The 17,257-nt window shown below is 42.2% G+C and overlaps 1 protein-coding gene across 1 annotated transcript in view; it reads right to left on the minus strand.

Moving 5' to 3' along the window:
- The window catches only part of LOC122558946 (uncharacterized), a 53,840-nt gene that overhangs the window by 24,722 nt on the left and 11,861 nt on the right, over positions 1-17,257 (minus strand). The window contains exon 2 of the mRNA XM_043707919.2: positions 1,174-1,240. Coding sequence (XP_043563854.1) covers positions 1,174-1,240 — 67 coding nt within the window. The remainder of the gene's footprint in view (positions 1-1,173; positions 1,241-17,257) is intronic.

Genomic DNA, 17,257 nt, shown 5'->3' on the forward strand with positions numbered 1-17,257 from the left:
GAATGGTGGTGCTGGCTCAAAGGGCAGAATGGCCTACTCCTGCACCTATTGTCTATTGCTCCCCTTTCTACCTTTCCTATAGCATTTATACCCTGGAACATTTAGCTGCCAGTCCTGTCCAACCCTGAGCCATGCCTGTGTAATTGTTATGATATCCCATATTTCTATTCATATCCCAGCCCTCAATTTATCTGCCTTACCTGTTAAATTATCCAACTCCGTCTCTCCCTCAGTTGGTATGCTGCCAGAATTGTCATCCATGCCCTTGTTAACATGTAAGGCATGACAGTACAAATTCACATCTCGCTGCCCTCTCATATTCTACACTCTGTGATTTTCCAACTCCATTTTCCTTCTTTAAGACACCTGATCGAACTTGCCTGTTTGCCTGAGATTTTTTGTTATCTGACCTAGTCTCTCCGATGTGACTCAGTATCAGACTTTGTTCTGTCATGTTCCTGTAGTTCATGTTGGAGAATGAGAATATTTTAATAATGTAATCCAAATATAAATTGATATTGTTATCGTGTTTGCTCCAACCGCATAAAATTCTTTGTCAAAATTCATTTTTCTCCTGACTCAACATGATGTTATTTTGCATTCATGAAGTTCAGCAAATTAAGTAATTCATTTTGGCACCTGTCCTCAATTTACCTTCTTTTTTTCCCCTGCCATTGCTTACATTCTTGAATGAACTTGTATGTTGCCATTTCCACTAATTCTTTGTAAGATCACTATAAGTTCATGAGACCTAAGTCTTTACTGAATTAATTTTGCAATCCATATCTATTTTGCTAATTTAGATAATGCCAACTCTATTCAATTCACTTCTCTCAGTTCTGTACATGTATGTTTTCCCTGTCATTTCAATATTTCTAATGGAAACATTTCTCTAGATCTACTCCTCATTTATGAAGGCTGCATGTTTATTGATTATTATTGTTTGTTAATTGATGAGTTTAATGTTCTATTTTAATTGCTTCAATTATTTTGATTTGCTGATAAACCCAAATTTAATTAACAATTTGAATTCAGAAATTAATAACCCCATATCTGTTTTTTAAAATCTCATTCTCTATTTTAATTTCTTCAACATCATAAAACATAAGGAATATCCAAATAACAAGAGATGATTAAAATCTTTTCTGTGAGCAATAGTTATTGATCACTTACGTGGTGTTGTTCTCTCTACAGGACACTCCAGTAAAACCCAAACTGCATTCTATGTCGATAGCTGCAACTAAAAATGGCAAGTAATGTTATAGAACCATTTTGATCTCAACAAACATGCTCAAATAACAACCAAATATACAATGCTATCATCTCTTGGATTGGCAGAACAAATAAAATGTTCAATTTACTCATTTAAGATACATTTAGCAAAGCTTTATAGACAAAATCTATTATGTAGGTATAATCATGGAGAAGTACTGCCAAAAAGATTGCCTTTATAATCAAGCATATGAAAATATCCCTCCAAGCTATCCCTCCCATTTGAAAGATGGCTGAAGCTTACGATAAACTTGAACTGTCAAGTCACTTTTTATCATTGGTTGGTTAGAATAATTTTAACTTTACCCTCTCAGTGAAAATCAAGGTATGAATCATCCTGGTCACCTAACTGCCTGAAGCTGTTGGGATTAGACATCCTGTGCTTTTCCCTTCTCAGCTCAACAGGCAGGAAGGACATACAGATCGTTCTTCCATAACATGCATTTCGTCAACACGATTTGGCTGTAACACAATTGGTGAATTGTGGAGCAACTTTTTTAAAACACGAATTCCCATTGGCTATTATGCGATTCCATCCCGTAATAATCAAAACAGATACTTTAAATCTACTCTAGGTGTTTACTTCAGGTGAAGCAATTCAGTTTGGATGACAGGCAAATTTCTTCTGACCTTATTGTTGATGTTTTTGAGGATGTTTGGATTTCAAGATTCCCCTCATTCAGGACAAATGCACCAAGCCATCCTCCATTGCTGAGCTTTCTGAAAACATCAAAGTGCTATTTCCACCTTCAAACACAACCTCTCTCATTCAACCCATGGACCAGGATGCAATAGCAGCTTATAAAGCTTATTATTTAAGACACACATTCAGGAAGCTGATTGTAGTTACTGAGGGTGTTAATGAAGACTGTGTTCCTTAATTTTGGAAGAGCTTTAACATTATGAATGCTATTGACATCATTGTGGAGGTCTGGGGTGATGTCAGTAAGGACTGCTTGCATGCAGTTTGGCACAAGCTTCTCCCAGATTTTCTCCATGATTTTAAAGACTTTGAACTGTCAGGGGAGCTTCTGGCAATCAGAGAACATTGTGTCACTTTTGCAAAGCAAGTTGGATTTGAAGAAATGGAGACTGATCTAATACAACATGTTGCTGCGGGGGAAATTGAAGCTCAAGATGAAGACAGTGAAGTCCAGGATGCAGCAGCACGAGAACTTTCCACTTCTTAGAGAGTGGATGGGGCTCAGTGGTTAGCACTGCTGCCTCACAGTGCTAGGGACACAGGTTTGATTCCATCCTTGGGTGACTATATGGAGTTTGTACATTCTCCCTGTGGGTTTCCTCCCATAATCCAAAGATGTGCAGGTTAGGTAAATTGGCGATGCTAAATTGCCCATAGTGTTCAGGGATATGCAGGTAAACACAGGGTAGGGGGATGAATTACTTGTCAGAGGATTGGTATGGATTTGATGGCCTGAAGGGCCTGTTTCCACACTGTACAGATTCTCTTTTGCCTTCTATCCTGAGGGAAGTTGACAAACAGTTGCAGCTCTCAGACAATGACTATAATGCAGAACGCAGCAGAATAGCAGTTCGTAGCATTAAGTCTTATCTGGCACCCTATGAACAGCTTCTTCACGAATGAAGAAAGATGGCAAAGCAGCAAAAACTAGATGCTTTTTTAAGCCAACCCCCAAGAAACAGTCTGAGGACAATGAACCACAGCCATCCACTTCGGGACTAAATATTTCCTTTTGTCATAACCCTAAACCCAGAACTGCACCTGAAAGTAATGATGATGACCCTCAGCCCCTGTCTTAATACAGTATTGTAACTCAGCAAACTCAGACCCCTTAAAATGTTACATTGATTGTATTATTTCATTAAAATATATGATTTTAACATTTACTTAGACTTTGCTATCATTTGAGTTAGGCTAACTACTATTCTTTTGATTTTTACTGATATTTTTGGTGGTTTGCCCTGTTTTTACTGATAGGCCTTAGAACATAGAACACAGAGCAGTACAGCACAGTACAGGCCCTTCAGCCCTCAATGTTGTGCCTTTTATCCTATTCTAAGATCAGACTAACCTACATACCCTTCATTTTACTATCTTCCACGTGCCTACCCAAGAGTCCCTTAAACGTCCCTAATGTATCTAACTCGACTACCACCGCTGGCAGTGCACTCCATGAACCCACCAGTCTCTGTGTAAAGAAGCTACCTCTGACATCTCCTTCCTCCAATCACTTTAATGTGATCACCTCGTGATAGACATTACTACCCTGGGAAAAAGTCTCTGACTATTCATTCTACCTATGCCTCTCATCATCTTGTTATGCCTATTGCACAATTTTCTATAACACAAGGTCGCACAAGAATGCAATTACCACGTTATAGCAGAAAAGACTGCATCCACCTAAGTCATTGATAGTTCTTTCAAACTCCAAGTGAACTTGTAAGGATGACCACCTTTCTGATTTAACTAAGAGAAAACACCATGAATTTAATTATATCACTGTGATTATTTACAGTTTACAGGAATGTAAAAAGTCCATGACTCACAGCAAAGATACATCCCAGTGATGAAGACAGATTCTAGGAAGGGGATAAACCAACCATGGTTAACCAGGAACATTAGAATAGTATCAAATTGAAATAAAAGAACGTACATTGTGACAAAGATTATGGTAAGCCAATGGATTTGAAAAATTTTAAAAGCCAATAAAAGATTACCAAAAACAATTAAGAGAAAATAAACTTTGAAGGCAAACTAGTAAATAACAAAGAAATAGGTAGTAAGAGCTTCTTAAATATATAAAAAAAGAAGAGAGAGGTCACAATGAACGTAGATCTATTAGTGAACGAAACTGGAGAAGTAGTCATGGGGACTTAGGAAATTGCAAGGAAGTTGAATAAATACTTTGCATCACTCTTTAAAGCAAGGTCAAAAACTTCAAAATTGCTAATTAATCAAGAAGCTAAAGGGGGAAGGAAATAAACACAGTAACTATCATTAGTGAAAACGTACCAGAGAAACAAATGAGGCTAAAAGCCAATAGGTTGACTGGACCTGACTGGTTGCCCCCTGGGATTTTAAAGCATGCAACTACTGAGATAGTGAAAGTACTGGTAATAATCGTCAAAGAAGACTGAGGGAGGCAATGGCCTAGCGGTATTATCACTGGACTATCAATCCAGAGACCCAGGTAGCATTCTGGGGGCCTGAGTTCACAATCCTGCAACAGCAAATGGTAGAATTTGCATTTAAAAAATCTGGAATTAATTGACCAATGGTGACAACTGTTAGGAAATACCCACCTGGTTCACTAAAGTCCTTCAGGGAGGGAAACTGTCATCCTTACTTGGTCCAGCCTACGTGTAACTCCAAACCCACAGCAAGGTGATTACCTTGTAACTGACCTCTGGGCAATCAGTGCTGGCCTAGCCAGTGGCACTCCCATCATATGAATGAATTAAAAAATAAGATTCTGGAAATTTTCTAGATGATTAGAAAACTGCCAATGTAACATCCTTCTCTTAAAATTAGAGAAGTTATATATGTGTGTCTGTATGCATGTCATGTTTTGTTGTGGAGTGTGGTTGGACCTTTCTGAGGTGGAGTGCATTACCCCAAAGTGACCTGCTGAGTTGATGTGGCTAATAAAAATGTAGTTACCGTAATCCTCTGAATAAAGGGACAGCAAAAACTGTTTTGGTACAGGAATTCAGGGCTTTACTGGAGAACTTATTGCCATCAGTTCTTACATTGATTAGACCATTAGAAATGTAGCTACTATAACTTGCTCATTGAAAAAAATTTCCTTATGTCAATTTCTTAGCACTGTATTAGCTAGCGCTATACTGCAGTGACAAATGAAGGCATGTTTTAAGGAAGCAAAAATTGAAAAAATTCAAAATTATTCAAGAGCGGAAAGCTGGGAAATGAGTGCGTCATTTTCTTTTCTCAATCTATTCAATTAATATTTAAGAAATTGGAGCAGAATTGAAGTTATCTTCCTGATGGCCATGGGGTAAGATTAAGAAAGTGGAGGAATATCTGTGACTATAATCTGGGACTGTACAGCCCTGCTGCTGCTGCTGATGATGCTGAAACAATCCAATCTTCCCGACACCTATCTGATCAATCATGATAATAGCTCTCATTCAATGTAGAAATCAACATCACAACTTTGGTCCAGTGGGGAATCAGGCCAATTGGTATTCAAAAAGATGGGGAGGAAAAAATAGATAGGGCAGTTATTGTCATTGGGAAAAAGTATGTAATAGTAGAGCATTTGGAAATACATAATATAGTACAGCAGAATCAGCATGGCTTCATGAAGGGTAAAACATACCTGGCAAATTTATTACAGTTGTTTGAGAAGGTAACAATAAGGATCGATAAAGGGGAACCAATTCATTCAATACATTTGGATTTCCAAAGATGCTTGATTTGTCACCTTATATGAAACTACTTAATAAGAAACGAGACCATGCTGGTGGCAGTATATTAGTGTGGATAAAGATTAATTAGTAAATATAAGACAGGGAATTGGGACAAAGGGGACATTTTCACGATAACAACCTGCAATACGTGAAGACCCGGACAATATCCAGGCAGAAGCTGAAAAGTTGCTAAAAACATTCATGTCACACACCTCAGGCAATGTGTCATTGAGTCATACTGCACAGAAACAGACACTTTGGTCCAACCAGTCCATGCTTAACATAATCCCATACTAAACTAGGCCCATCTGCCTGTCCCTGGCCCATATCCCTCTAAACCTTTCCTATGCATGTACTTATCCAAGTGCCTTTTAAATGTTGTAATTGTACCCACATCCAAGACTTCCTCAAGAGGTTCATTCTACATGCAAACCACTTTCTGTATAAACAAACCGCCCTATGTCTTTTTTGAATCTCTTTCCTCTCTCCCTTAAAAATGTGCTCCCTAATCTTGAAATCCCTATCCTTGGGAAAACATAACTGCCATTAACTCTATTTATACTTCTCATTATTTTATAAACTTCTATAAGGTCGCCTCTCAACGTCCTAACTCCAGCGGAAAAGGTTCCAGCCCATTCAGCCATTCCTTACAACCCAAACTTTCCATTCCTGGTAACATCCTGGTAAATCTCTTCTGAATCCTCTCCAGTTTAATAATATCCATTCTATAACTGGGTAACCAAAACTGGACACAGTATTCCAGAAGAGACCTCACCAATGTCTTGTTTAATCTCAACATTACTTCCCAACTCCTACATTCAGGGGACTCAGCAATGAAGGATCAGAGTGGTGCTGGAAAAGCACAGCAGTTCAGGCAGCATCCGAGGAGCAGGAAAATTGACGTTTTGGGCAAAAAGCCCTTCATCAGGAATAGAGGCGGAAAGCCTCCAGAATGGAGAGATAAATTGGGGGAGGTGGGGGGAGTGCTGGGAACAAGTTAACAAAGAGTACAATAAGGTGAATGGGTGTGGGGATGGAGGTGATAGGTCAGAGGGGAGGGTGGAGTGGATAGGTGGGAAGGGAGATCGGCAGGTGGGGACAGGTCATGTGGACAGTGCTGAGCTGGAAGGTTGGAGCTGGGGTAAGTTGGGGGGAGGGGAAATGAGGAAACTGGTGAAGTCCACATTGATGCCCTTGGGTTGAAGTGTTCCGAGGCAGAAGATGAGGTGTTCTTCCTCCAGGTGTTGGGTTGTGAGGGAGTGGCGGTGGAGGAGGCCCAGGATCTGCATGTCCTCGGCAGAGTGGGAGGGTGAGTTGAAATGTTGGGTCACAGGGCAGTGGGGTTGATTGGTGCGGGTGTCCCAGAGATGTTCTCTGAAGCGCTCTGCTAGGAGGTGTCCAGTCTCCCCAATGTAGAGGAGACCGCATTGGGAGAAACAGATACAATAAATGACATTGGTGGATATGCAGGTGAAATTTTGATGGATACGGAAGGCTCCTTTGGGGCCTTGGATGGTGGTGAGGGAGGAGGTGGCAGGGGAGGGTGCCAGGATGGGAGGGTGGTTTGTTGGAAGGTGTGGACCTGACCAGGTAGTCATGGAGGGAACGGTCTTTGCGGAAAGCGAAAAGGGGTGGGGAAGGAAATATATCCCTGGTGGTGGGGTCCGTTTGGAGGTGGTGGGATGGAAAGTGAGGACAAGGGGGGTTCTGTCCTTGTTACAGTTGGAGGGGTGGGGTTTGAAGGCGGAGGGGTGGGATGTGGACGAGATACATTGGAGGGCATCTTTAACTACGTGAGAAGGGAAATTGCAATCTCTAAAGAAGGAGGCCATCTGGTGTGTTCTGTGGTAGAATTGGTCCTCCTGGAAGCAGATACAGTGGAGGCGGAGGAATTGGGAATAGGTGATGGCATTTTTGCAGGAGGTGGGGTGGGAAGAGGTGTAATCCAGTTAGCTCTGGGAGTCGGTGGGTTTGTAAAAAATGTCAGTGTCAAGTCGGTCATCATTAATGGAGATGGAGAGGTCCAGGAAGGGTAGGGAGGTGTCAGAGATGGTCCAGGTAAATTTAAGGTTGGGGTGGAATGTGTTGGTGAAGTTGATGAACTGCTCAACCTCCTCGCAGGAGCACGAGGTGGCGCCGATGCAGTCATCAATGTAGGGAGGAAGAGGTGGGGAGTGGTGCTGGTATAACTACAGAAGATGGACTGTTCTATGTGGCCGACAAAGAGACAGGCATAGCTGGGGCCCATACAGGTGCCCATGGCTACCCCTTTGGTCTGGAGGAAATGGGAGCGTTCAAAGGAGAAATTGTTAAGGGTGAGGATCAGTTCAGCCAAACAAATGAGAGTGTCAGTGGAAGGGTACTGTTGGGGACATCGGGAGAGGAAGAAACGGAGGGCTTGGAGGCCCTGGTCATGGCGGATGGAGGTGTAGAGGGATTGGATGTTCATGGTGAAGATGAGGCGTTTGGGTAGGGGAAACGGAAGTCTTGGTCCCACCCCTGCTCATGACTCCACCCCCAATTCCCCCTACCACCACACCCACTCCAGTTACAGGCTCCATTCCCACTCCCAGCTCCATGCCGACACCAGGTTCTAGTTCCCAGCCCTGCCGAGTTTTGACCTTCCCCTCACTGAGGACGAACGATCAGTCCTCAGCAAAGGCCTTACCTTTATCCCCCTCCGTCCATGCATCAATGAATTTAATACATATCGTGACGTCGAACATTTCTTCCGCTGCCGCCGCCTCCGAGCTTACTTTTACAATCAGGACAACCAACTGATGAAGGAGCAGCACTCTGAAAGCTCGTGCTTCCAAATAAACCTGTTGGATTATAACCTGGTGTTGTGTGACTTTTAACTTTGTCCATCCCAGTCCAGCACAGGTGTCACCAAATCACATTCTGAGTGAATTTGTTTTAAAAATGCACTCTGTGCATGGTCTTTTTGATTTGATTTGATTTGATTTTTTATTGTCGCTTCCCTTTGCTTAGATATTTACATCGTTGATAGGCACAGGTGTGGTGCCGAAAGACTGGAGGTTGGCTAACATGGTGCCACTATTTAAGAAAGGTGGTAAGGAAAAACCAGGGAATTATAGACCGGTGAGCCTGACATCAGTGATGGGCAAGTTGTTGAAAGGGTTCCTGAGGGACAAGATTTACATGAATTTGGAAATGTAACGACTGATTAGGGATAGTCAACATGGCTTTGTGCGTGGGAAATTGTGTCTCACTAACTTGACTGAGTTTTTCGAAGAAGTAACAAAGAGGATTGATTGAGGGCAAAGTGGTGGGCATGATCTATATAGACTTTGGTAAGGCATTTGACAAGATTCCTCATGCTAGATTAGTTAGTAAAGTTAGATCACATGTAATACAGGGAGAACTAGCGATTTGGATACAGAACTGGCTCGAGGTGGAACACCGAGGGTGGTGGTGGAGGGTTGCTTTTCAGATTAGAGACCTTTGACCAGTAATGCGCCACAAGGATTGGTGATGGATCCACTGCTATTTATCATTGATGAAAATGATTTGGATGTGAACGTAGGAGGTATGGTTAGTAATTTTGCAAATGACACCAAAATTGAAGATGTAGTGGACAGCAAAGATGCTAACCTCAGAATACAATGGGGCCTCAATCAGATGGACCAATGGGCTTTGGAGTATCGATAGTTTAATTTAGACAAATATGAGGTGCTGCATTTCAGAAAGACAAATCAGGGCAGGACTTCTACACTTCATGATAAGATTTTGGGGAGTGTTGCTGAACAAAGAGACCTTGGAGTGCAGGTTCATAGTTCCTTGAAAGTAGAGTTGCAGGTAGTTAGGACAGTGAAGAAGGCATTTGGTATGCTTTCCTTTATTGGCCAGAGTATTGAGTGTAGGAGTTGGGAGATGTTGCAGCTGTACAGGACATTGGTTAGACCACTATCGGAATACTGCATTCAATTCTGGAACCCTGCTTTAGAATGTTGTGAAACTTGAAAGGGTTCAGAAAAGATTTACAAGGATGTTGCCAGGGTTGGAGAGTTTGAGCTACAGGGAGAGGCCAAATTGGCTGGGGTAGTTTTCCCTGGAGTGTCTGAGTGGTGGCCTTATAGAGGTTTATAAAATCATGAGGGGCATGGATAAGGTGAATAGCCAAGATCTTGGGAGGGGGAAGTTCAAAACTAGAGGGCATAGGTTTAGGGTGAGAGGGGAAAGATTTAAAGGGGACCTAAGCAGCAAAGTTTTCATGCAGGGGTTGTTGCATGTATGGAATGAGCTGGAGGCTGGGACAATTACAACACTTAAAAAGCATCTGGATGGGTACATGATTTAGGGGGATAAGGACCAAATGTTGGCATATGGGAGTAGATTAATTTAGGATATCTGGTCAGCATGGATGAGCTGGATTGAAGGGTCCGTTTTCATGCTATATAGCTCCATGACTTTGTACTTCGGTACAGTGAAAAGTTCTGTTTTGCGAGCAGTAAAGGCAGTTCATCCCATACAAAATGCATTAGGGTGATAGAACACAGCGAGGAATACACTGTCTTAGCTGCAGAGAAGGTGCACAAAGAGGGAGATCAATATATAAATTTAAAACTTGAGAGGTCCATTCAGAAGTCTGATAACAGTAAGGAAGAAGCAGTTCTTGAATCTGTCAGTACTTGTGTTTAAGCTTTTGTATCTTCTGTCTGACAGAAGAAATTGGTAAGAGATTAAAATCAGAGTGGGAGGGGCCTTTGATGATGTTGGCTACCTTCTTGAGGCAACGAGTATAGATGGAGTCAATGGATGGAAATTTGGCTCGCGTAATGGACTGGGCTGAGTTCACAATTCTCTTCTTACGGTCCCAGGCAGAGCAGTTGACATGCCAGGCTGTAATGCATCTGGATAGAATGCTTTCTATGCTACCTCTGTAAAAATTGGTAAGAATCTTTATGAACATACCAAATTTCCATAGTATCCTGAGGAAGTAGAGGTGTTGTTGTGCTTTCTTGACCATAGCAACAATGTGTGTGGAGCAGGACAGATTGTTGATGATCATCACTCCTAGGAACCTGACGACCTAGACCATCTCCACCTCAGCATCACTGATGAGGCAGGGGCGTGACCGCCACCTTGCTTCCTGTGACCCCAGCTCCTTCATTTTGCTGACGTTGAGGGAGAGATTGTTATCTTACACACGCCACCGAGCACTCTATTTCTTTCTGGTAATCTGTTTTGTCATTGTTTGAGATCCAGTTTACAACGATCTCAAACAATGATGAGTCAGAATACAAGAACGAGATATCGTTTTACAATCCTATTTTTTATACCACATTTCCTTTGAAATAAAGGCTAACAGCCCATATGCCTGCACTCACCCTTGAACTGAGGTTGATCCCCTGGCTTGATGTAATGTAGAGTGGAGGGTATGTTGGGCAATGAGGTTGCAGATTGTGTTGGAACGTAATCTGCTACTGTTGCAGATGGCCTGCAGCACCTCATGATGCCTAGTCTTGAGGTTCTAGATCTCTTCAAAATCGTTCCATTATGGACAGTGGTAGCCAATGTGAAGGTAGGATTTTGGCCCTATGCGGACTGTGCAGTGGTCACATTTTCCAATACTGTCGTGGACAGGGCAGGCAGCTGGTGAGGATGTAGTCTAATACATTTTCCTTTTCATTGATTTCCTCACCGCCTGTTGCAGACACAATCCAGCAGCTCTGTCCTCTAGAAGCCAACCAACTTGATCAGTTTTATATATATTCACTACAGTGTGGAAACAGGCACTTCAGCCCAACAAGTCCACACCAACCCTCCGACCCAGACCCATTTCCCTCTGACTAATGCACCTAACACTATGGGCAATTTAGCCTGGCCAATTCACCTGACCTGCACATTTTTGGATTGTGGGAGGAAACCGGAGCACCCGGAGGAAACCCACGCAGATGCATGGGTTTTTACTTCCTGAAATGTGCTCTTATAGAGTCAGAGATGTACAGCATGGAAACAGACCCTTCGGTCCAACCCGTCCATGCCGACCAGATATCCCAACTCAATGTGGTCCCACTTGCCAGCATCCAGCCCATATCCCTCCAAACCCTTCCTATTCATATACCCATTCAAATGCCTCTTAAATGTTGCAGTTGTACCAACCTCCACCACATCCTCTGGCAGCTCATTCCATACACGTACCACCCTCTGCGTGAAAACGTTGCCCCTTAGGTCTCTTTTATATCTTTCCCCTCTCACCCTAAACCTATGCCCTCTAGTTCTGGACTCCCCTACCCCAGGAAAAAGACTTTGTCTATTTACACTATCCATGCCCCTCATAATTTTGTAAACTTCTAGAAGGTCACCCCCTCAGCCTCCGATCCTCCAGGGAAAACAGCCCCAGCATGTTCAGCCTCTCCATATGGCTCAAATCCTCCAACCCTGGCAACATCCTTGTAAATCTTTTCTGAACCCTTTCAAGTTTCACAACATCTTTCCGATAGGAAGGAGACCAGAATTGCATGCAATATTCCAACCGTGGCCTAACCAGTGTCCCGTACAGCTGCAACATGACCTCCCAACTCCTGTACTCAATACTCTGACCAATAAAGGAAAGCATACCAAACGCCTTCTTCACTATCCCATCTACCTGTGACTCCACTTTCAAGGAGCTATGAACCTGCACTCCAAGGTCTCTTTGTTCAGCAACACTCCCTAGGACCTTACCATTAAGTGTATAAGTCCTGCTAAAATTTGCTTTCCCAAAATGCAGCACCTCGCATTTATCTGAATTAAACTCCATCTGCCACTTCTCAGCCCATTAGCCCATCTGGTCAAGACCCTGTTGTAATCTGAGGTAACCCTCTTCGCTGTCCACTACACCTCCAATTTTGGTGTCATCTGCAAACTTACTAATTGTACCTCTTATGCTCACATCCAAATCATTTATGTAAATGACAAAAAGTAGAGGACCCAGCACCGATCCTTGTGGCACTCCACTGGTCACAGGCCTCCAGTCTGAAAAACAACAGTCCACCACCACCCTCTGTCTTCTACCTTTGAGCCAGTTCTGTATCCAAATGGCTAGTTCTCCTTGTATTCCGTGAGATGTAACCTTGCTAATCAGTCTCCCATGGGGAACCTTGTCGAACGCCTTACTGAAGTCCATGTAGATCATATCTACCGCTCTGCCCTCATCAATCCTCTTTGTTACTTTCTCAAAAAACTCAATCATGTTTGTGAGACATGATTTCCCATGCACAAAACTATGTTGACTATCCCTAATCAGGCCTTGCCTTTCCAAATACATGTACATCCTGTCCCTCAGGATTCCCTCCAACAATGTGCCCACCACCGACTTCAGGCTCACTGGTCTATAGTTCCCTGGCTTGTCCTTACCACCCTTCTTAAACAGTGGCACCACGTTAGGCAACCTCCAGTCTTCAGACACCTCACCTGTGACTATTGATGATACAAATATCTCAGTAAAAGTCTTATTTTGTTGACTTTGTTATGAATGCTACACAGATTCAGGGACTTTAGTTTTGTCCTTCAGTTGTCGTTGTAATACTTAGTCTTGATTGACAATGTACTGCTAAATTTATTTTGCTCTGTCCTTTTCTGTTATTCTTTGATTTAAATTTCCCACATTTTTATTTTTCTATCTTATTTCAACTCTTTGATATACATCTTGCCACATTTGATTTTTGTTACGCTGCCAAGCCACACTGATTGTAGACAATGAAATTCCCCACTCAGGGTATCCCCACTAACCTTAATACTTCCTTGCTAACCTTAATACTTCCTCCAAGAAGACCTCAGTTCTGAGGAAGGGTCACTCCACCTGAAATGTTAACTCTGATTTCTCTCCACAGATGCTGATGGACCTGCTGAGCTTTTCCAGCAATTTCCACTTTTGTTTCTGATTTACAGCATCCACATTTCTTCTGGTTTTTACTTTCTCCAAGTGTTGTTCAACACGAAGAAGTACTGATTCATCAGCTGAGGGAAGATGGTATGTGGTAATCAGCTGGATACTTCCTTTCCCTTTTTTTGACCTGATGCCATGAGACTTCATGTTATCCAGAGCCAATGTTGAGGACTTCCAGAACAACTTCCTCCGGACTATATACCACAGTGTCACCACCTCTGCTGGATCTGCCCTGCTGGTGAGATAGGACATATCGAGGGATGGTGATGGTGTTGTCTGGGGCATTGTCTCTAAAATATGATTATGTCAGGCTGTTGCATGACGAGGCTGTAGGTCAGCTCTTTCAGAATTTGCTGTGTGATTTTAGCACTAACCCTAAAGGTTAGAGCTTTGCAGAGTTGAAAGGCTGTTTGTACCAATGCTGTTTCTGGTGCCTAGGTCAATGCTAGGTGGTTTGTCCTGTTTGATTTCTTCTTGTAGCTTGTGCCGCAATTACTAGACAATTTCAGATGAAGAGTTAACCATATTTCTGGGCTCTGGATCAGGTATTGGTAGCAGATTTCTTTCCCGAAAGGGCATTATTCAACCAAATGGATTTTTCCCCGAAAATCAACTGTATTTTCATGGCCATCACTGGATGCCATATTAATCCATGTTTGATGTGATACTCTTTATTTCTGTTGGTAATTTTTGTTTGTAAGTTGGAGAGGTCAGACATTTTGTTTGACTTTGTCCCTTCCCATCACCTCAGCTCCCCATGGCAGACTTACATTTGGAGTTGGTAGTTAATCATTGTATTATGACCCCAGCAGATGGTAATATTGGACAAGTCAGAACCCAGAGTGCAACCAAGCTTAACAGACCATAATATTTATTTTGCAATTTGTTCAACGAGGTGATTTATTGCTGAACATATTCACAGAGGCTTTCTATGCACATTTAATCCAAAAGCATAAACTTTTATTGTACAAGAATGGACAAAACAAAAATTATGCTATAGGAACTAGCTGAAATAGTATTATTACAAGTATCAGAAATAAAGATTCATCTGTCAATAGCAACCTTACAGATACTCAAACCTCAGTGATGAATTGCTGCACCTCCACTTTAAAGTTCCTTTGTCAGTTGGCAAGTCTGTAACTGGTTTCTTTTCACCAATTTTCTGTAGTCTCTTAATGGTAATTCTTCAGTTAATTTATCTATCCTGAAATGTGCTCTAACTCCACCCACATGTCTCTTAACATGTATTCTTTATATTCCTCTTCCACAACCTTCTGTTCCTGGAGTTTTTCTCTTACTGACATGAGGCCACTCAGGACTTATTTTGTTCTATTCTGACTGCCTTGGAGCTGCTAAACTGGCCTGCTGCCTTTCTCTCCGAATATGGTCATCGGCCATTTGTACGATCCTTAGATCTTTGTGCCTATAAATTCTGTGCCAGTCTGCTTCCCTTCACTTCACCTGAAGAAGGGCAGCGCTCAGAAAGCTTGTGATTTCAAATAAACCTGTTGGACTGTAACCTAGTATCGTGTGACTTCCGACCTTGTCCACCCCAGTCTAACACCGGCACCTCCACATCATTTCTGTTTGAATAACTTGGTTCTCCTTGAAAGAAACAGGCATCACACTTTCTTCCAAAGCAAACTCAACCTCCCTATAAACTTTGACATTTTGTTGTTAGGCAATAGCAGTGTTCTTACTGAGGTACTGAACCATTCACCACAAGACCTTATTTAGAAGCATGAAAAACAAACTTCAGACAGCCCGTCATCAGACACAGGACTCAAAACATGAAACTATGACTGTATTCTTGCCTCCTTAACACCTACAATATAGAAATCAAAACCAAATTTAAAACAGTTTACAGCTCTGATCACTTTAGAAGCCAGGTTTCCAAGGACATATTATTAGCATTCGTCACATAAGGAACAATGCATACATTTGCATTTAATTAATATTTTGTATTATGTGAACAATGACAGGGAGGCATGGTTACAAGCTCAATTTTTTAGACTTGTTCTGGTAACCTTGCTGCCAAAGATGTCTCAAACCTGAAATCAAAACAAAGAACTGCAGATGCTTGAGATCTAAAGCAACAACTGAAATTGCTGGAGAAACTCAGAAGATCTGGCAGCATCTGTGGGGAGAAAGCAACCTAACTGTTTTGAGTTACTGTGAGTTTAGAAACCTGCTTGCTTACATAGATTTCAATGATCAGTCAAAGGGGTGGACATGCTGCTATATAGTCTAGAGCTAATCCGATAAAATAATTGAACCGTTTCACCAGCAGCTTATGCAGAAAACACACTGCATATGCTTCAACTAAATGGTCATGTCTCAGTCTAAGGAGAGTACTCCTTCGTCAAAATAAAAAGTAAAAACTTTCAGGAAAGGGGTCATGCACAGTTTTAAAAATGCAGCATGGATATCAGTCCAGGGGCTTGGACATAGACAGTCCAGGAAGTGGGATACGTTCAGTCCTGGGATTAGTGGTATATCAGTCAGGTACTGTAGAGAGACTGGTCAGGGGCAGATCGCCAACTCATCAGGGCTGTTGTTCCAAGTCAGATAGAAGCATGGGCCATGGTCAGTCCTAGATGGGGTTATCAGGGGCCATTGCTGTGGTGGGAAAGATAGGGAAAACTGCTTTAGAATTGTAGCAGCCTGCTGTGATGCAGAGAGGACAATCATTGTGAAAAAGGTGGGCAAGATATTTGTAAATAGGAGGATAACACAAAGAACTGCAGATGCAGGGGATCTGAAAGAAGAACAGAAATTGCAGGAGAAACTCAGCTGCTCTGGCATCATCTGTAGGTAGAAAGCAGAGTTAAAGTTTCAAGTCCAGTGACTCTACATCAGTAGTATAACAGGAGGACATGGGTTAGTGCGGAGTTGTTGGGAGAGGATGGGGACTGCACATTGATGGTCACAATCATCCCGGATTTGAGTGGGGCAGACAGTATAGCATGATGGTTAGCTGTAGGACTGGGATAAGGTGAGTATTATTGGGAAATGAAGTCGTAATTCAAAGATGCCTGTGGAAACATGTGACGTTCAGTATAGATGGTCTCGACAGGAAATATTATGAAGAATGGTACATAGAAGCCTCCACTTGATTACCAGGCTGAGCCTGTGACTCACTGTGTCAACCACAACCTGTGTGACCTGATATCCTCATTTGAATCATAAATGCACAATGGAAATAGAAAATGGCTGTGACCAGACACAGTGTGGGCGCTGAGATCTTTGTTTCTGTCAAAACACTCAGGTTCGATTTCTGAGTGATTCAGGGTCTTCAAGGGCAACCTTTCAGAGTCCTAAATTCCTCATTATTTCAGAGATCTGTCTACTTCCTCATTAATATTTTCAGTGATCTAGCCTCCACAAGTCTCTGAGGTAGAGAACTCCTGACACTCATGAGCTTGTGGGAGATGAAAGTCCTTCATTTCATTTTAATGAGTGTCCCTTCATTCTGTAACCATGTCCCCTCATCCAAGATTGTCCTGTAAGTGAAAATATCTTCTTAACATCTACCCTGTCAAATCCCCTTAAAATCTTTTCAAAGGCATTATGTTCCTGTTAGAATGAAAGGTAAGAGTAGTAAGATTAAGGAACAATGGGTGAATAAAGATATTGAGGTTCTAATCAGGAATAAGAGAGAATGTTAATTTAGATGGA

This window comes from Chiloscyllium plagiosum, unplaced genomic scaffold, assembly GCF_037043375.1.
Source record: "Chiloscyllium plagiosum isolate Xiang-an unplaced genomic scaffold, Cpla_swu_hap1 HiC_scaffold_14, whole genome shotgun sequence".
NCBI classification, from domain to species: domain Eukaryota; kingdom Metazoa; phylum Chordata; class Chondrichthyes; order Orectolobiformes; family Hemiscylliidae; genus Chiloscyllium; species Chiloscyllium plagiosum.